Source organism: Rhipicephalus microplus, chromosome 9, assembly GCF_043290135.1.
Source record: "Rhipicephalus microplus isolate Deutch F79 chromosome 9, USDA_Rmic, whole genome shotgun sequence".
NCBI classification, from domain to species: Eukaryota; Metazoa; Arthropoda; class Arachnida; order Ixodida; family Ixodidae; genus Rhipicephalus; species Rhipicephalus microplus.
In genome coordinates, this window is record NC_134708.1 from 24,729,495 (window position 1) to 24,750,714 (window position 21,220).

General features: G+C 45.0%; 3 protein-coding genes across 12 annotated transcripts in view; 1 reads left to right on the forward strand and 2 right to left on the reverse strand.

Moving 5' to 3' along the window:
* Positions 1-13,789, reverse strand: part of LOC119163616 (uncharacterized) — a 68,531-nt gene extending 54,742 nt beyond the window's left edge. For 3 of the 7 annotated variants that reach the window (XM_037415655.2, XM_075873335.1, XM_075873334.1), the window contains exons 1-2: positions 13,596-13,789; positions 6-183 (exon numbers count right to left, since the gene is read on the reverse strand). In XM_037415655.2, coding sequence (XP_037271552.2) covers positions 6-183; positions 13,596-13,605 — 188 coding nt within the window. In that variant the 5' untranslated portion in view covers positions 13,606-13,789. Of the gene's footprint in view, positions 1-5; positions 184-8,209; positions 8,410-13,595 lie in introns of those variants that run through there. The other 4 variants (XM_075873331.1, XM_075873330.1, XM_075873333.1 and 1 more) reach the window with 2 other exon arrangements.
* Positions 11,013-21,220, forward strand: part of LOC119163619 (uncharacterized) — a 69,323-nt gene continuing 59,115 nt past the window's right edge. The window contains exon 1 of one of the 2 annotated variants that reach the window (XM_075873341.1): positions 11,013-11,272. The gene's annotated coding sequence lies outside the window, so the exon portion shown is untranslated. The remainder of the gene's footprint in view (positions 11,273-21,220) is intronic. The other variant, XM_075873342.1, reaches the window with a different exon arrangement.
* The window catches only part of LOC119163618 (phosphatidylinositol-3,5-bisphosphate 3-phosphatase MTMR14), a 48,735-nt gene continuing 43,100 nt past the window's right edge, over positions 15,586-21,220 (reverse strand). For 2 of the 3 annotated variants that reach the window (XM_075873340.1, XM_075873338.1), the window contains one exon: positions 15,586-19,802. In XM_075873340.1, coding sequence (XP_075729455.1) covers positions 19,604-19,802 — 199 coding nt within the window. In that variant the 3' untranslated portion in view covers positions 15,586-19,603. The remainder of the gene's footprint in view (positions 19,803-21,220) is intronic. The other variant, XM_075873339.1, reaches the window with a different exon arrangement.

Here is a 21,220-nt window from a genome sequence, read left to right on the forward strand (position 1 = left end):
CTCACTCGTGAGCAGTTTTCTTTTGGCCTGGGTCTTCCGGACTGTCACCTTCCTTCGTGACACCGTTGGCATGACTCGGGTCGGTCGCCTCGGTCAGCGGCGACACGGTGATGACCGGCCGGCGGATGCCTGCCTCCGAGAGCAGCGCCGTGGGCTTCGGAGGCACTGGAGGCTTGGGCTTGCCTGTCAAAGAGACACAGCAATCCGTCACGCTTCGCCGCCATCTTACGAGGTCACCCGTCCCCTTGCGTTTGACGCCACGCATGGCTGAACAAGTCCTGTCAAGATCGCTATGCTGCAAGCATCGACAACCTACTGTTGGTATGGAGCACATGCTCCGTACCAACTGTCAAGCTGCCTTCGATGATTCACCCAGAAAAGTTGCAAGCAGGAACCTCTTGGCTTCATGATTAGATAAGATTGGTTATATCACACAACACTTGGGCTATCATGGTATCACGTACATAATGTAATAAACATTGCCATTTATTGGAATCTACATAGCTGGTATTATTTAACGTACATATACATACATACAAGAGCAAAGGCATTCTAGGGCTTTGTGTGTGCCAAAATGCAGAAACTACGGCTAGTACTGAGCCGGCAAGGTTGAGTTCAGCAGCGCGATGGCGTGGGCACTGGGCTGCTGTGGCGAGTAGCGTTGAAGAACTTACTGAATGGGGTGTATAAAGCTTGCACAAATTTAATGAAAACAGCCTCACAATGCAGGAATAGGATGAGCTAACAAGAAAAAACAACAACAAAAAAGGTCAATGTCAAATATTCAGTACTTGACTGAATGAACCACTACCATATTTATAATTGTCAGGGGTGTCAATTAATGCATCAAAATAAAATGAATCTGTAGCAATAAATTAATCGAAATAAATTTTAAAAATTATCAGAGAAATGCTACTGACCTCTCAAACCTTATCACCTGGAAGGCAACCCAGGGCTCATAGCTTAAAAATTCTATACATCTACATACACTCAAACCTTTTTATAACGAAGTTGCACCTTACACGAAATAAGTTCGTTATATTCAAAAATTCCTTACGAAACTATATATTTGACACTACATCTATTACAGGAGTATTATTAAGTTACTTTGTTATAACCAATATTTAGTTATATCCGGGTTCGTTACACTGAGGTTTGAGTGTACTATGATAGTAATGTATATTCTATTTCTCAAGCCCACCTGTGCAACCACATCGTTTAGGTACTTCACTTTAGTCACGAATATTTCACTTCCATGACTCCCGTAAGGTGTGTAAATTATTCCCACCTTCCGTTAAGGACAAGCCCAAGTAAAAGACACGTGCTTAATCTTTTGAAGATGGTGCATCATGCAATGGGAAAACGTGATTATAAATCAACTGCGAAAGAACTTGTCCAGCAGTGCCCTACCACGGATCACTGCGGCCAACCAAAATTACACATTTGTTAAAACACTAATTTTTTGTACCTTATGACTCCACTAGGCTAAGCCAGTTAACCGTGTATTAATCTGGAACCTTTCAATATGAAAATCAAAACTTTTAATTTTCTAGACTTGCTTGCCAACACAATAGGAAATTTCGTCGTTTGGGAACAAGACCATCACATATAAGCTTGTAGTCTTGCTGGGTTAGTAGTCGAAAAGTTACTTTATCACCCACTAGTCCCAGTCACTATCATCGACATCACCAGCCTATTAAGCAAAACATTTATAACTGAGACATTTTAGAGATGGCGGCGTACACACAAAACCCAGCACCAGTAAGAGCCCAAAAACATGGCCTTCGGAGGAGGACCTGTCGCATGCATATTTGTATGCGCCATTTTCCAATAATTGATGCAGTCTCTATTGTGGGATTGCTGGCGATCAGCTTTTTCCGATATGGAAATCTGACCTTTCATGTGTTAATTGATGTTGCCCCCCTTCGTCGTTTGATTTCACTGTTTCACTCACGACCCCCGTGGTTGCTTGGGGCGACAAGAGTGTTGCAGTGCTAGGGACTTGTGAAGGTCCTATCATCAGTGCGGATGGTATTGATGAACATTTATAATGTACGAACACCACACTATGATTATGAGAGATGCCGTAACGAATGGCTTTAAAAATTGGCCACTTGGGGTTCTTTAAAGGGACACTGAAGGCAAATATGAACACTTTCGTGACCACGCCTTTCCCCTTCGATAGTATGTTTTCGATGTTTACAACTTGACTATTTGCCCTGCTTCAAACGCCTTTGGACCCCTTGCGCTATCAAACATGTAAAAGAAAAAGTATTTTATCAGTTTTGCTTTTGTGTTTCTCTTTTTACACCGTGTGGTGATTTTAAGGTGCCGTTTCATGCACACGAGTGAGCATGCATAGTTTCAATCATGGCGTCGACATCGTGTGTGACCGCTTCACGAAAACCGCTAATTTTGGGGGATTATAATGCATCTGGGCTGAAATATTCAAATGACAACAGCACAGGCTCGGAAGACGACATCGACATTTTTGATTTCAGTGCGGACGACGAGAGTTCGTGAAACCGCCCCGGAACATCAGCGGTCATGAACCGGTGAGTTTGGCTTTGTGCTCGGGCCACGTTATTGTCGGCGTGCGTCGGTGTAAGTTGACCAGATGTGTTCTGAGGGTTAGGGCTCTTATTTGCAGGGCGTTCACATCCTTTGGGCGGGACTACTTCCCGGCGACAGCGTAGGAAGTGCAGTTTCGTATGCGGAGGCAGCCGGGAGTGAACGTTGGAGCCGCGTTACGTAGTGTCGCGCGGCGCTTCATGAGCGCTGTCGACTCTTTGTTTTTTATTATTCGAGTTATCGGAGAGCTATGCAAAAGCACAAATAAATATGCTTTGATGCATATTTTTCAGAAGCCGATGTATAGTGAGAAAGACGGTTCTTGGAGGTCCCACAGTCCATCTTGATGCTCCTACACGAAACGCTCCTCTTAGCTAACGGCACCAGCCAAAAAAAAAAATATCAGGAACTGTAAATTATGATATGAAGAAAGAAAAGTTGAACGGAAAGCAAGTTTTTTCTGTGAAACATGCGTAGCAACCCTGTGTTTTACTGCATCGCGAAACTGCTTCGCACGGTGGCATGAAAGACACTAAATGTAATGTTATTTTACGTACACAAAAACTTTTGTATTTACAGTGCTTAAAATGTATATTCTCATTTTTTTATTCATAGCCTGTTCAGAGCAGTGTTGATGGTTCTAAAAAGTTTCTTTGTTGATGCTTACAATGTTTTTCGTCTCATAATATTTTTGTACTATTGTTAATAAATTTGTGGTTTCAAAGTGACCGTGTTTCTCGCTCCTAGCTGTACAATATGACACCGTAAGCATTAACATCAGTAACATTGCATGCCATAAAGAAAGAAGGTTTTCTGGGCTACCCAAGAACGGCTAAGTTTCTCGCGGTCACAAAAGTGTTAAGCCAACGTTGATTGTTCGAATAGCCACCCAGTAACCTCACAGTGCTAGTTTTGTGCCAAGAAAGTGCTTATTTTGAAACAAAATCGTGCTCGAATGGTAAGCATCGCACTGGTGCGCTTCAAGTTTACCGCCCGAAAGCGGACTGTCAGAAAGCACTGTTACCGTGCCCAACGTCGCCCGCCTTCACTGCACGGCCGCCGACACCAGCAGCAGCTGAGCGAAAGTCAGGGGAGCCACAGTACTAACAGCGACCATCGAACAATTTTCTGCCATCTTGGAGGCCAAGGTTCTGCTTACTCGGTTCAACTAGGCTCCGCTAGATCCAGTCTAACCAGCCGAAAACTGAACTTTTTAACTACTTGTGCCATTCGCCATAGTAATGTCAGGCGATTCTTTTTTTCTACAAATCAAACAGAAATGAACAACCGGAATTTTATTATGCTTTTTGATGCACAGAAAGTTATTTTTTTATTGCAGCTAGTTTGATTGCTAATGATTAACTGTAGTCGGACCTCTCACACCATCAGGATCACTTCGTGAATGTGTCTCTCGAGGCGCATGTCATGTGATACATTAGCTTAATTTCTTGCTAACTAAGGCACTTCTATTGATAATGTGGCCGTTTCAGACATCGTCATACATTGAGCTCCCACTCTGGCGTAAGTTGTCATTTGCCTTTAGTGTGCCTCTAACATGAACCTAAATCTAAGTGCACGGGCTTCAAGCGTTTTTGCCTCCAATGAATGAAATTTTATTTAAAGTCCAGCAGTTTTCACTGGGCGAGGTGGGGGAAGAGGGGATAAACCCCTGTCCCTTTCCACTCTCCGTCGATCATGATGGCGATGCCTCAGGTGACCGCTCGAAGTCATTGGACACGGGCGGCATTAGAAAAAAATTACACCATCTCCCAACAGAGGGAGCCATGAGTAGCATGCGAGGCAGCGCATGGGTCGACTTAAAGTTCCGTTCATCACGGACTCCTTGCTTGAAGTTAATGTGTCCTTGCAAGCGGAGCACACCGTAGATTCACTGTGAATACATACTACATACTGTGTTCCCCTTAAAAGTTAACCATACTGTAGATGCAATTAAAGAAAAGCTCTTAAGATGTAAACCAGATGAAAGATAAATTGCAAAACAGTGGCTGATTTGCGAAACATTACGTCAGACAATGAAAATCCTTCTTTTTTTTCTACTGGCAAAACTTCGAAGCAGCTGGAGACGGGTAAGTTGTTAGCTTCTGCTTTGCGCTGCCCCCTTCACTTCTTTCAACGCATTACGCATACGCATGTTGCAAACTTTTTACTCATCTGCAGTATGCGTTGGAATAGACATAAACTTAGCCGATGATAAACCTGGCCACCCCATCATAAGTAACTTAAATGCATTGTTGAAGAGAGAAGAAGCTAGCCTCCGCCACAATCTACACAGGTCCACCAAGTTCAACAAGCCCATGTATTCATAAGACAAAACAGTGACCCAATGCTTCCCTCGAAAAATCACAACACGCTCATGAATAATTTGATTATTTGATTTCAAACTGGAAGAGTAAGAGAGGCCATCCCAGAAGGTCACTACTCGGCCAAGCATGCACTACTTGCAAGCTCCGTAAAAAAACATGCCTTTAACAAAGTGCGATACCTAGTTGAAATGGCTCCGCACTAACGCTTCCCTCGTTATGATTGATCGCAGCAACTTCTATTCACGCCTAAGACACAACAGATCCATCTTCACTCCCGAGTGCTTTCTTAAAATGGTGTACAACTCCCAAGTTGGGAAAGTATCCAAGAAAGCAAACTGCTTACTCTTTTTTTCAAAGCGACGAGAAGACTGGAAAAGTTGGATGGAATAGAAAATTCTCAAGGATGCAGCGACAGTCGTGTGCTTTTTGAATATCAGCCAAGCGTGCCACCAAAACAAAGCGAAATCTGAGGCCTCAGCGGCAGAGCTAAAGTCTTGGGAAAGAAGGTTAGAAAGGCTGAGGAAGTGCACGACAGCCCAGTAGCACGAGACGCAGTGAGCTCAATACTCGGTGGAAATACAGCAAAGGAACCACTTCATTGCACAAGTAATCTACGAATAAAATCGTCACCTCAAGACCTTGCAAGCTTTTTTACAGAGCAGCTGGACTAGCCATGTCAATGTGAAGAAGTCAGCATAAGCTAGGAAACTAAACAGCACAGCAACTTTTAAAAAGTTGAGGGGTTCTTGCTGGGCGAGTTTGTGCAAGGCCATGGTGGGAACTGTTAAAGAGAGACTAAAGGCAACTATTAAGTTGATACTGATTGTTGAAAAGCAGTCTATAAACCTCGTAGTGTTACTTTTGTGCCAAGGAAGGGCTTATTTTGAAATAAAATCACATTTTATTGGTCTGCATTCGGTTAGCGCATCTCAAATTACCCGTCTCAAGAAGCAGACCGACTCATGTCACTGTTACCGTGCATGAGTCATGTTGCCCGGCTTTGCTGTGTGGTCGCCGACACTAGTAGACAGAATGAAGGCAGCGGGAGCCACAGCAGCAAAAACGGCCATTGATCAATTTCCTGCCATTGGCTCTGAGATGGCAGAAGCGTTTTGGTTCAACTGCGCCCCGCTAGATGGCACGACCTGTCCAGTCTAACCACGTGAAAATTGAATTTTTGAACCACTCGCACCATTCTCCATAGTAACGTCCGGCGGTTCCTTTAGGGGCGAAGCTCCTTATGGCGTGGGTCTATCGTTCCTCTTCCTCCTCCTCCATATGTATGTATGTATGTATGTATGTATGTATGTATGTATGTATGTATGTATGTATGTATGTATGTATGCATGCGTGCGTGTATGTATGTATGTATGTATGTATGTATGTATGTATGTATGTATGTATGTATGTATGTATGTATGTATGTATGTACACCGGTGGCATCTGCTCTAGAGCGGGTGTGTAACACAAGGATTCCGGAATGGGAGATGGCGGTACTTGGAGTGTTCACTAGATGGACGCACGGACAGACAGACGACTGGATGGACGCACGAATGCATGGATTGACGCACAGATGGTTGCGCGAACGGACAGAAGCACGGACGGGCTGACGGACGCTTCGCCCCACTCACCTTCGTTCAATCCGTGGATATGCTGCAATTTTTTCCACGAATCAAACAGAGACGAACAAGCACCATTTTATTGCATCTTTTGCTGCACGGAAGGTTCTATATTTAGTGCAGCTAGATCGATTACTAGTGATTAATTGTAGGCAGTTCGTCTGGCGTCGTCGGAATCACTTTGAGAATGTCCTACTACAGCGCATGTATTCTTGTGCATTTACCTTAATTTCTTGATAGGTAGGGCACTGCTGTTGATAATATTGTCGTTTTAGAGTTTTAGATGTCATACATTGAGCTTTCACTCTGACGTAAATTGTTATTTGACTTTAGTGTCCCTTTACCACGGGGAAAAGAAAAAACAATGTAGATAGAACTACTGCAAACTGTTACTGGTTTTATAGATTACGCTGCACATATAGACATTGTCCACATGTCCCAGAGCAGGGGCGTAGCCAGAAATGTTTTTAGGGGGGGAGGGTTCAACCATACTTTATGTATGTTTGTGTGTTTGTATGTGTGCATGTATGTATGCACAAGCAAAATTGAAAGACTTCAGGGAGAGAGTGGATTGGTTAAACCCTTAAACCCCCTAGCTATCCTCTTGTCCCAAAGGAGTGGAAAGAGAAAGAAAGGAGGAGCATATACACATCAAGCCTACCTCCCACAGCAAAAGCTAAGTAGGAAATTGCATTTTGCACAATACAAAGCAACAATGAAAGCAGCACTGCATGCAACAAGGCATTTGGGTTGCTTTGTAGTGTGGCGAAAGCAAGTTTCTGCTCAGTTTTTATTGATCTGAGGCAGGCTTGACATGCATATTCTTCTTTCTATTCCTTTGGGACGTGTGAACAATGCATATACGTGTAGCGAATAAATTAATAAAACTAGTTTATCGTTCGCACTCTTTTCTGTGCAGTTTTTCTTTTTTTCCCCAATGTTCATCCAATAGTTTGCACAACGATTCCTATCACAGACTTTAGATTTAGCGAACTAAAGTACTCAGCGGAAAGATGGCAAAAAAAAAAACAGTTTCACTCACTGCAAAAGAGTTCACAGGCATTTAAATTTGTAATGCTAACCATGTCAAGGTAAAAAAAATCACAGCATATCCACTGAGTGAATGATGATGAGTGGGGCAAAGCGCTCAAGGGTTATATATGCAAATACTGTATATATTTATACAAGAGATTTTACAATTCGTAAGTGGTAGCTATACGTTGCTTCTGTCACCCCTTCATTATAATGGCTTTATGGTCGGTGAAGTGGTGGATCGGTGATGGGGCATAGTGGGATGTTTGCAAGGACGAAGTAGTGGGCTGTTTGCGAAGGCGGAACTATGATTGTTTTGTGAGACACTGTGAGACAATCTAGGACGAAGTAGTGGACACCTGGTAAAGGTGAAACTATAGGCTGTCACATAGTAGGTACATACATACATACATACATACATACATACATACATACATACATACATACATACATACATACATACATACATACATACATACATACATACATACATACATACATACATACATGCATGCATGCATACAAGGGATGGACAGACCCACACCTTTAGGAGCGAAGCTCCTAAAGAATGGTCGCCACAAGTCAGCAAAGTGACAAGCAATGGCTGTCAGCACAGTTGACAGTCTAAGAGAGCGGAGAAGAAGCAGGAAAAATAGACATCACCTAGGAAGGATCTGACCCAGTGGCTGTCCCTGGCCGCCTGGACGTAGAGCGAGATCACGTACGTCAGGCAACACAGCGAGACGGTCAGCAAAGCTGCACCCCCCAGAAAAACCACGCCGTCCGAACACTCCTCCATCGGTGTCGGCCGGCGGGTGCGGCCTCAGAGGAGCAACAAGGGGTGAGAACCCCCTGTCGAGCATGTGTCTCCGCCGAGCCCAGGTGGCCCAAAATAACCTCCATACCCCTCACCCCCTGGCTGAAAATGTGGTGTCACGTGTCAGCAAGGAGGGGGTGTTGTGTGCAGAGGTAGGGATGGGAGGGATGGCATGCATGCCCAGAGCTGTGAGAATATGCGGGAATGTCCACATAACGTGGGAAAGGAGTGATTGATATTAAGCACATGAAAAGAGTGTCTTTGCTGTTTGCTCCTGGCACTGTTTTTTCTAGCTAGGGTCAACTGGGGTTTTTTTGCCATGGTTTACTAACCAGTAGGTCAGGTAATGGTTTACAGGGTTGAAATGCCCAAGGACAGCACCCAAAAGAGCAGTTTCTGAAAGTTAAGTGAAAACATCATTGACCTAGCTAACATCCCCTGCCAGAATTCTGTGGTTTTCCATGTGTGTATAGACACACATTGAAATGCATGCACATACAAATTATGGTTGAACTTTTCCCCCATTCCCCTCCTTCAGAAAAAATAAAACTCCTGGACATGCCCATGGAAATCATGCATGCTGAATAGTGTATACTTCTTGTTAGACTTCCTGTACAAACAAGCCTCCTTGTGTGCTTTTAAAATTATACTTATGTTATGCTAAAAGGTAGGTTTACTGAGAAAGAAAAAAATGAAAAGAACTGAAGAAGCTCACCTAGTAAAGAGAACAAAGTTTATTTCATGGCATCTGCGATGACACATTGATATCGCATATGGTATGAATATTTGATGCCCGAACAACTGTCACACATTCAGGAATGCCAGCAGTAAAATCACTTGAAATACACACAAGTAACATTAAAGAAAGACTACAGTCAAAACAGCTGACAAGCTGGTACACCATTTGCAATGGCTATGACATCGTCCAACTTTCACCCACTTCATCACAACAACGACCGCGTTACATTACGGCTATAACACGTCTACAAAACGGCTACGGCGTGCCGACGTACTGCGAGGGCAAGTGGAAAGGGTCATAAGCGTCTGGATTCGTTTTCCGCACTTTTTTTTTTTTAACGTGCAGGGAAGAGAAGGCCCGTCTTAAAAATAGACGCCACCGCCGCCGCTTCGCGCAGTTTACCGTTTGATTTGTGCGGCACACGCCCTCTGGCGGTCTGTCGCCCTCTCCCGCTTTCCTCCTCTCCCAGCGGACGACACAATACAAATCGGCGGCGGCAGCTAAACGACGCTTGCGCGATAAGTCCATTGTGCGGGTACGTGTTATACACGAGTCCGCAATGCGAGAGGGTGTGAGGAAAAAACCGCACTTTCCGCCAACAAAAGGGGGGGGGGGGGGGAGGGGGCGCGACAGCTGTGTGTGCCACCCGACCAGAAGGCCAACGACATCCGGCGCTACAACCATCTACAAATGCGCACTTGAACGAGGCTTCACCTCGGGTCATGTTGACGGGCTCGCGCGCTGCGTGTGTACTTCGGACTGAATTTTCATTTATTCTAGGAGCAGAGAATGGGTATGGAAAAAGAGGGAGAGCGAGTAGTTGCGGGCACGCGTAACAGCTACTGTAGTAGGAGCAAAGCCCGTACGCAAGTACATAAAGGCGATATTTATCTTTTCGTACTGAAGCAGCGCGAAACGTCAGTCGCATTTACGCCGAGATGACCCAAGGACGAGCTCTCGCTTTCGACTTGTAGCACTGCTCTAACGAAGCAATCTGTTCGGCTGGCATATGCGCAGTTTCATTTTTTTCAAGGCAGCTTCGCATTTCTTTTCCTTTCTTCGCTTTCGTTTTCTCTATTCGTCGCTTCCTCTTTGATTCTCTGTATTTCTTGCTTTCATTCCACTTGTCTCTTTTATGTGGTTGTTTCTTTCTACCTATCTCTATGTATTTCTTCATTTCCCTTTCTTCCCTAACATTACATTTTTTCCCTATCCCACTGTACTTGTTCCCCGCTCGTAGGAGTTATTGCATACCTCACCGGACCAATCGGTGCACATGTTCTGTGCGCGAACTGGAAGGGCGCTAGAAGAGGGCGAGGATAGCACGCGCTACTTCCTGATATGGTTTGGACAAACTTTATTAATATATGATAATTTTGTTCGCAACTAACAGAGCTTCTCCGGGCTTGAACAACGCCGCTTAACAAAAAAGGTGTTACCAATGGCGATTACAGAGCGGTGAAGAGGAAGAGCTAAAGGTATATGTATATCACACATTGAGTGGCACCTACAGCAGTGACAAAACTCTCTCGAACAATGAATGAACGCGGAGGCGTGCGCAGTGTGTAGAACTTGCAAGCTGACTCACACTGGACTACACAACGCCGAGAATGATGGCGACGTTGTGATTTAGGTAAACAAAAAAAAAATCTGGACAGCTGCCAACATGTTAAAAACAGGTCACGCTCACGTGACGTCCGCTCGGAGCATAGGTCCTCGATTTAGTTGTCACCAAGGGCTAAAATAAACGCGACAATAAATTCGCGCGAATACATGCAAAAGAAGTGTGGCAGCTTGGGCTAGTTGGAATGACATGATGATAGTTATAGCGCGAGAACAGAACGACGACACAGAGACAAGAGCGCCATGTCCTTGTCTCTGTGTCGTCGTTCTGTTCTAGCGCTATAACTATCACCATGCAAAACAGCTACGGACCTCTCTTGCTAGCGAATGAAATAGAAACAATGCGCAAAAGAAAAATGTTCTTGGCGAATCCCCCAGCGCGAGTGTGTGGCGCAGATTCCAGGCTCTTCTTCTTTTTCGTCTAAGTACACGGGTGTTTGCATTTAGGGCCCACCGAAATGCAGCAGCCGTGGTCCGAAGTCGAACCCTCGAGCTCAGCAACGCGGAACACCTACGTGCGAAACCAGACGAGAAATTCACGCAACCGGTAAGTTACCGCTCTCTCTTCGATCACAAATTTAGCCGGTGCTTTGGAAAGAGAACCGCACGCGGCCATTATCGTATTAAAAGAGAGCGGTGGTAGTGGTTAGAAGATGAGAAAAGGCACCTAATTTCTGCAACCCGGTCGGGAGCACGGCGCAGTGCCTAAAAAAAAAAAAAGCGATCGACGCATAAACAGGATGTGAAAGGGCGAGAGGGGAGGCGATGATTGGACGCGAGGCTTAGTCCAATCGTCGAATGCGGCGGCAGCGATCTCATCTGCATTAAAAGGATTAGCACCGCAAAATGACTACAGTAAGTCACCGTAACTAAAGCATCAACCCAACCCAGTGGGAAGACGATCTGCCCGGAAAGAGTCACGCAGGACGCGACGTCATTAGTGCTCTATGGGAATCAAACAAAAAACGTTAGGCGCTCCCGATTGAACGTGGGAAACCAGGAGATATTGAATCTGGATAACCGTGACGTGTTCACTGCGGTAGCGCGCGTTCAATCCCGGCCGCATATTATAGGCGCGTTAAAAAATAATGCAAGACCAGAACCAAACTAAGCATTACATTCGGTATTCAAATGAAATTCAATAATGATATCATCTGTGAGCGACCCATCCCCCCTTTGATCTAAAGAAGCGTTGGTGTAACTGGGAATTGGCGGGGGGGTTGGTCGCCCGAATTTTTTTTTTCAATTTTACATACGTACACAACCAAACGCGCGTACACATACGCGCACGAACGTGGTCCATAAAGTTGTAGCAACGGTAGTGGATGAGTTGGTGGAAAACTTTCGGCGTTTCAATGCAGAAAAAAATTAATCAAAACGATTTGTCACCCTCATCTCTGCTCGCAACAGCTTCGACACAGCAATAGCGATGATATTTTTTTTTTCGGAGAAAATTATTTTCCGGAAGCAAATAATTTTGACCAGTCCATAAAAGTTTGCTCGTTCCAATTCGTAACTGCATCAACAAGTCACAGCAGAATAAAGCATGGACAAGTGATATTATATAAACCCCTCTTCAGCGCTTGTCTGCTCTGCAATACCACAGCACAAGACGCGAAAACGTCGCATAGGCGACCCGCACCGCAAATACAAGGAAAATCATCACAGCGGACATGTTGGCAAAAGTTTACTGTGTCGTAACATTGCCTCGTAAAATTTTCGTTCTACCGCAAGCCCCCCCGGCTGATACGCCTATGCACGTAAAGGTTAAACCAACCCCCCAACCCAGGAAAAAAATTTCTGGCCGCGCCGACAGCAGCTAGGTTTCTCAAGGGACAGAGCCTGTTCAAGCTTTATCTCAGTCCGGAACGAAAACTTCTAAACGAAGACAACTCAAAAGCCTGAGCCAAGCGGTCCGATAAGACTGGCCGCTGTGTGTACTTTCGACAAGTTATCTGCTAGCGCTCGCACGGGCCACGTGAAAGTATTCGGGTTTCTCGAAGGCACGCACGCTAGTTGTTTTCGAAACTTTTTCGATCCTAGAACGCGCATTTATTTTGTTGCCTTTCCGAACATTCAGTAAACGTGTGTCACAGCAGGCGCTGATTTAACACACCGCTACGGAACAATCGCAGGTGTTCCGAAACTGCGGGAGTTCCAAAAGCAAAGAAAAAAAGACTACCAGCCCGTCCGACGATCCATGAGCGCAGCAAGCTAACACGTTTTTTTTTTTTTCTCTGCGACTTTTTTTGTTTGTTAAGCGTGTTTCGTTTTCCGGCTCAGTCGGCCACCTATCGTTAAAGCAGGTTGCGTTAAAAGACAGCACTACAAGTGCACGTCGGAAGGCGGCAATTTTCGTCGCCGTAACAGCGGACCGGGGGTTTGTCTTCATGACTACATAACGTCGCTAACGGCATTGTTCTGCCTTTTTAACGATCTCCCAACAGCGCCCATAGAGCGTGGCGCAAAACACGCGAACGTACGGGACCCCCCCTTTCCGTTTACGCATGAACGAATTCGAAAGCAACGATTCGAAAAACGCCCCTCCCGTACGCAGCTCGCCCGTCCGATGACACCCCTCGGCAAACGCATCCGCGCGTACGTGGTATCGCGCACCTACTCGTGTGTTGCATGAGCTGTCCCGTTGACTCAGCTCGCACATCCCGTGAATTTCCACCCTACGCTGATCACGAAATCAAAGCGCCGTCAAGAGCAACCCACGAGCGGCACGATACAAAGAGTTGACCGGTAACCACGACAGCCTCGCTGGCTAGGATGATAGTGTAAACACACGGGGCGATCGGGAGCCGAACATGATACGGACGTACGGACTAACAGGGGCGAGATACGCGGAAACAACGTTGACTTACTTGACGCCATGAGCGATGCGCTTGTCAACGCTTGCGGGCCTCTTCATTACTAGCAGAAGTCACATCCGTGCCGCTTTATGGCACTGTCAGGGCGCTTTCCAGGCACTTGCTTCGATAAAACGATCACAGCAGTCCGCAACATATCCCACAAGCGGTAAATGCGTCTGCCATCTTTGATACACTGGAGAGGTAACACAAGTAGGAAAAACTATACATAGAGGTTCCCCCCTTAGATGCGATCTCAAAGGCTTGAAGTAAAGTTGTGTGGTGCGCTTCCTAGTAAGCAAAAAAAATTTTAAAGCAAAATTTAGCAAAGATAGAATAATGTCTGTTAGATATTAAATTAACATATATAACTGACGCACATTATGCTACAACTATTTTTGTACTAGTTAATAACATCCATTTTTCAACACACAAGCCTCTGAGAGTATTCTGCATAAGCTTTTGCATCGCAATCACTTTTATTACTTTCTATTAAAAAAAACAACTTAAGTTTTTTTCCACTTTCAAGTTGTGAAAGTGCTGTATCAGACGATAAATGGAGGCTAACGGCAACACAATTAAAGATAGCGAACGCATCGCGAAAATCTCGGAAGCCAGCTAAAAGTTTATATTCTCTCTGCGAATACTTCATCTCCATCAACATCGACCTTTAGGCGGGAAAGTTGAACAAACGTGCGCCAGGTCTCACGAGAAAAGTGGCTGCGATAACACCCGTCGAGCTATTTTACAGCAAATATTGCACAGATTGAAAAACACGTACGTGCCACTCAATTGCTGCGGAGCTCGTTCAGAGCGACGGATCAGCAGGTGTGCCAATTCAACGCACGACCTTGGCTAGTTTAAACCGGACTTCATTACGAACACAGACGACCTCAACTGTTATTCTAAGGCCATTCTTTACGCACAACACATTAGCTAGCAAGTGGGCACTTAAGTCCAAGGAACATGTAATGTGGAATACCCCGATAGCAAAATATCTGAACAGCTTTTAAGCTGTCCACAGGCACTCTTAGAGGGTAACCGTAGCGCAAAATCGAGGAGGCGGGGAACTCTACCCCCCCCCCCCCCTCTGCGATTGACATTTGGATTATGTTATGTATGCACACATACAAGCACGCGCACCAACACGTTAAACGGGATGTTGTACCTCCCAACTCTCCCGATATTAATGAGGCACCTAGCAACTGCACTGAGGAAAAATTATTTCCGTTCATGCCGACTTGATGTGCCATCATCGAAAGCTAAAATAGCACAGACCACAGCGACTTGAAGTTTACTTGCCACTCAAGCAAATAAAACAGCAAAAATATTTCTTGGCTAAGTGAAGTGTAAACTTAAGGGCTCGTCTTCCTTTTTAGACCCAATATTGAGATACTGAACCACCGTAGCACTGTGATAGAGCATAGAATGGGTTATTCGAAAGTCGCAGGTTCGGATCCTATCGGTGGAAACTTACTTTTTCATCCACTTTTCTTTCTTCACATTTACATCACAATTACTTCTAATAACAACCCTCACCTTTCCTCTCTCTTTCTCTCGCTCTATTGTCCGTTAGTTCTCATTGATATGATTATGCGCGAACACATGAGATGAACATGCACCGACGACAGTCCAATGAATGTCTCTCGAGATCTTCCAACTTTTCATGTACGGGACGTCTCAAGGTCAAGGCGACAACTTGAGCACCAAAATAAGTGCTACAACAAGAAAGTAAATAAAGCAGCTGGACATTTTTTTAAGAAAGTGAGCCGCTGCTCGGGCACCTTTATTACAAATTGCTCGTGTAAAAAAAAAAACATCACACAAGTTTTTTGCAAAAGTTAGTGACAAGTTGCTGGACAAACTTTCTCGGGAAAAAAGTAAATTTTCATGTATGGGTTACGAGTGGAACAGAAGATACAATATGGAAGGAGGCTCCAGTAGTATTACTAAAGGTTTATAGATCTTTTTTTTATTCGTCAACGTGCATCGCCACAACCGATGCTAGTTGATTATGACGATGATAAACCCGCAGCTTCTCAAGCCACGGTACAAATGGACGTGCTTGTAAAGCACAAAAATGAATGCACTGACCAGGTGTGTACGAGAAAATTCTGGCATGAGCTAACCTCACGCCGAGCAGTCGAGCCGAGCCTTAGAAAACAGCTTGACAAGGGGCCCGAAAAGTCGCGCAATAAAATAGCGCAGTTCGTGGCCGACTGGTCACAGCCTAATGAGAGCGGTCAGACAACCGTACTGGCCCGAACAAAACGCTCCTCTCTTTCTTCTTTTGCAGACAACCGCCATTTCACGAGCCTGGCACAAATTCCAGTTTCCTTACTTTTCGCAATGAAAGCCAACTGCAACCAAGTTCGTGACTGCATAACAAAGCTAAGTTTCATGTAATACGGTAGACTCTCAGCAAAGGGAACCTGAAGGAACTGGGAAGGTATTTTCCATGTAGCAGGAGTTTGATTTACCGAGAGGTGAACATGGGTGCAGAATACGAGCCTGAAACCAAGCGTTGCAGAGGCAATAGTTCCGTTAAAGCAGTAGTTATGTTAAACAGATTTTCGTTTACTGAGAGGCTACTGTATAGCAGTACCTAGGAGCATCATGCAGTAACTATTTTTTCAATTTGTACTTTGAAACACCATTACATTAATAACTTACTTGGTTTTATGGGGAAGGTAAAGAACCTTTCACTGTTTAGGAAAAAAAAAAAGAGATGCGCACACACAAAGCGTCGTGCACGAATTGCGAGACTCAATCAACAGCGTGAGAGAGTCTAACGCAGTATATCCACCTCCATGGTTCACTGCGTCCGAGTGCCCTAGTTACTTCCCATGGAAAAGTGAGGGCTTCATGCAATCTATGTTGCGTCACTCAAAGCCAGTGGCTTTACATTAAGAGCCTCAAAACATGCCCACATTATTTACTGTCACTTATTGACTTGAACCTTGTACACTACATTACACAATGCTCTAATTAAAACTTGAACACCCCCATGCGTCACATTTGTGCAAATACGATACACTTCTGATATCGAAATGGCAGTGTACGGAAATGCGCAGCACGAATGAAAACGACGTTCGAATGCGCCGATGTGGAAGCAGTGACACCTTGCAACACGTGCTCAACAAACGCGCGACCATTGGTGGTACAAAACCACAATGTTCTGAAACTGTATTTCTTTCAAAGGGCCGCATCGGGGTGGGCAACATTTGCGCGAACCACCAAAATGTCCGTCAAGGCAACATGGCAAACAACAGATGAGCAGTGTTTGTCGAAAGTTTGGAAGCCGCCGCACATGTCAAACTGCCCCCGCGAAGTTGGACCATATGCTATGATGCATTTTCAATAACGAGAGCACTAGGCCTAACTGCTTTTCAGATAAAAGGTAGCTGCTGAAACGTTACACAGCTCCCCAAAGGAATGTGCTAATGTATCTCTGGAATCCAGTAGTGTTTTTGAGAATTCAGACAACACTTTAGTAGTTCAGCTTCAACATATGGCATAAGTTCAATAACAATGCGCAACTGTAAAGCCTTGACGTACACAGACTGTGTTTACCTCCAGAACACTCCTCAGCAATGTGTCCAAGTGAATGTCGCACATTCCCCACAACAACATTACACCACAACAATCGTAGAGAGACGTTTTTGACAGACGGCCAGTTGAAGGGACACTAAAGAGAAATGTTAAGTTGAGCTAGACTGAAAGATTAGGTAAGTGTAAAACGAATTTGCCATTGCTGGCAAGAGCAGAGCGTTGTGAGAAAATGACCAAATTGAGAAAGTAGAGTGGCACCCTCTGGAATACTTTGTGGATACAGATCCTCCAGCTTGATGGCTCAATTTTTACTATGACTTACAAATGAAAATTACAAAAATTCTGACAATAAATAAATGGATGGTAAATCATATATGTATACAGCATTGCGTCTTCAGAGATCTCAGACGCTTGCTAATCACAGAAATCGGCAGCCAAGATGGCAACATAAAGGCCTCCATTCGGCGTGCATGATCAAATTAAGCGATGGCACCAAGGTCTTTAAGTGGATGTTTTTAAAAAAAAGTTCATTAACTGGTGCACAGAATGCAATGATAAGCTGTAACACAGTCAGAAAATCAGTCTAATCTAATTTAGAAATTTTCTTTAGTGTCCCTTTAAGCCTAGAGATGGCATTGCTATTATTCGATGTTGTCTTTACATCAGGCACATTATACAAAGAATACAGAGATCTTGTCACAATACGATCAGCTGTGTAGTGTCGAAATGTTGTTCTTGGCGAACGCTGGACGCGTCTTGTGAAGATGCCGAGTGAGTCCGGAAGATGTCTTACATGGAGGATTGCAGTTCAACACAAACTCGAGGACACAATCACACATTTGCGTGAACCGCACCCGAAAACGGGTACAAGGGCCCATCACCGGAACGCGCCTCCCATTCGAGAATAACTGGCTCTCTCCCCGGCTCGTGAATCTGGCCGGAAATAGCGCAACCCTTTGGCACTGGTCAACAGTCCTCGAGAGAAAGACGCAAACAAGGGGAATTGCATTGCTGATAGATACAAACAACTGTGAGCAAAGAACAGCGTGGTCCTCGACACGGGAAAACCAACAAGCTAACCGCCTAGGCTCACACCACTCGCTACGACCGCAGCCTCGCCGTCTCCGTGGCAGTTTCCGCACTCATTTCAATGGAACTAGTATAAAGACTTGCGCAGCTGAAGACAGCCCGCTACTGACTGGTCGCACGACAAAAATATATAAAACACTACAAAATTCGTTAGTGCACAAAGGGGTAGAACCTTTCTGGCACATTTCACCTACATGCCAAATACGCCCGCGTTTGTTCAGACGTTTCACAGCGTTTTCTAAAATCGCGTGCACCTGCCTGGCACGTATCACAAAACAGCGGACAGGACATCTTTTCTGAGATAACGCAACAATTCGAGCCAGACATTGCGCGCCACGGTAGAGGCGGTTATCCGCGCGGCAGCAAACTGGGGCAGTGCACCACCTGATCTATACACACATGATGCCAACGTTAACAATGTCTAAATGCAAAAGAAAAACATGCGCTTTATAAACAGCGAGCATTTCCACAATGGCGGCTACCATAATCTTTGCATTGCCTGGCAAAAAAAATAAGGGATAGAAATACACGTAATATGCTATATGAATTGCACCAGCTTAATTAAGAAACCATCTTTGGCATGTACAATTGAGTGGTCTATAAACATTCCTCGCTCGTCGGCTCCTAACACAAACTGCACATGAATCGGTAACCTTGAGTACTAATCAATAACCTTGAGCACCGGTATTCTTGCACAAGAGCAAGACATTCCCGTTTCCAAAGACGAGCACCGAGAACTCGTTTACAGAAGAAGCAACTCATCATTTGCCACTAGACAAGACGACAGAGCTGCCCCACAACATACCTGTCGAGCCGTTCTCATCCAAAACGTACAGGTCACGTCTTCGAAGTACAACTTTCTCGTAGGCAGACTACTTCCAATTAGCAGAATGACGGTCAGTGCATCTCTCTATCTATCACACGCTCCTCAGTACTCTGCCCACTCTTTGCGTTGCGGTTAGCTGAAAGCACTGACAAGTAGACTGCGGACTACGTCCTCTACACTTCGATACGTGGAATGCAGTCCCTGAAGTGCCATCACAGCACCACAACCGAAGCTTTGAAACAAGGTAACTTTTTTCCCCCCCAGCCCTTGCATAGGATGACCCGCAATCACACGCACATATACACAACCCGCGATCTTGGATTGTCCTTTGTTACTATGAGAATTGTACGAAGTGGTCAACACATCATTCCAGAGGTTCTTCGTTTGGCAGATTGTTGGCAGAAGCCTGAACAACGAACAATTGCTGGCACGCAGTGCCGTACGACTGTGTTATCGCATCTTCCGCATGCATGTAGCCGCGGACAGCATGTGGCAGAATCCACCACGTTACGGAGCGAAACGTCTTCCCACTAAGAGCCGTTGTGACGTAGTGGCACTAGGAGTAGAAGCTCTGTAGAACTCTGCTGATGCCGTCCGTCCGCGGAGTGGCTAGCCGGTCCGCCACTATACTCAGGTAGATGTTGCTGACGATGCGGCGCACTTCTTGCAACCGGTCACGCCGACGCTGCAGAAACTTGCTGCGCGGTAACGTCCTGTCCGGAAGGTCTGCGGGAGTGTCTAGGTGACGACTGCTTCTGAAAGGATAACAAGGAAATGACACGTAAACTTAAAAGCACGCACCTGACAGCGGCTCTCTACAAACCACTGCTTCACACACTAAAATCTGGCACTTGCGTAGTCTGAAAAAAGGCCAAACATTACTCAACTGTAATAAGATTACATAACTGCTCAGATAAGCTGGATTAGAATGACAAAAATTTCAATTATTAAAAATTCATCGTCGACATAAAATTCCACGTGTATACACAGACACAAAAGGAAGAAAACAGACAACACAACTGCCATCTACCAATGGGATATTCGTGCTGTCATGGAAAAGAAAACTACCACAAGACTTATCTGAGCATGCTTAAGACTGGCAGCGCCTTTTATTTTTCTGAAGCAACAAAAATATGAAAGCAGTGGCAAAAGCATCGAAACAAGGGGTGTCACTGCAGCCGCATTTCCACAAACGGTCTTGCTTCTTCAAAGCAGCACATGCAGAGCAGTTTCAACAAGCCGTCTTGTTTTCTTCAAGGCAGCAACTCCGGGGCCAACTTTTAGACAAGTGGTCTTGCCCCTTAAAGAAGGAAATGTGGAGCAGTTTTAATAAGTTGTCTAGTCTTTTCACTTCTTCAAGGCCGCACTTGTGGAGCCGTTACAACAAGCAGTCTCGTCTTCTCGAAGGAAACAGCTGTGGAGCCGTTTCGACAAGCTGTCTTGCTTCCTAAAAGCAGCAAACTGAAGTTGTTTCAACAAGCGGTCTTGTCTTCTGCAAGGTAGAAGCTGTGTAGCCAACGTTTTGACAAGGGGTCTTGCTTCGTCAAGGCAGCAACTGTGGAGCCATTTCAACAAACAGTCTTGTCTTCTTCAAGACAGCAACTGTGGAGCCGTTCTTACAAATGACCTTGCTTCTTCGTGCCAGCAACTGTGGAGCCATTTCAATAAGGCTTGTCGTCTTATTCAAGGCAGCAAGTGTAGAGTCGTTTTGACAAACGGCCTAAGCAGCAAATGTGGAGTCACTTTAAGAATCAGTCTTGTCTCCCTGAAGAGAGCAGCTGTGGAGCTGTTTTGACAAGTGGTCTTGCTTCTTTCTTCAAAGCAGCAACTGTGGAGCTGTTTCAACAATAGTCTTGTTTTATTCAAGGCAGCAAATGTGGTGTCACTTCAACAGCTGGGTTTACTTCATCAGACCAGCAAATGTGAAGCCATTTCAACAAGTGGTCTTGTCTTCCTCAAAGCAGCAGCTGTTGTTACCTTCAAGAAGACAAGACCACTTGTCAAGATAAGCTAAAGCAACACTTCTTGTTCAAGAGAGAGAGAGAGAGAAAACATTTATTGAATTAAGCTTGTGAGTGAAGGTGGGAGGGCCCCTTATTCCAGGAACACTCTAGAAAAAGAGCGAGTAAAAAGGGTGTCTTTTTGTCCCACAACAATAATCGTCATCTATATT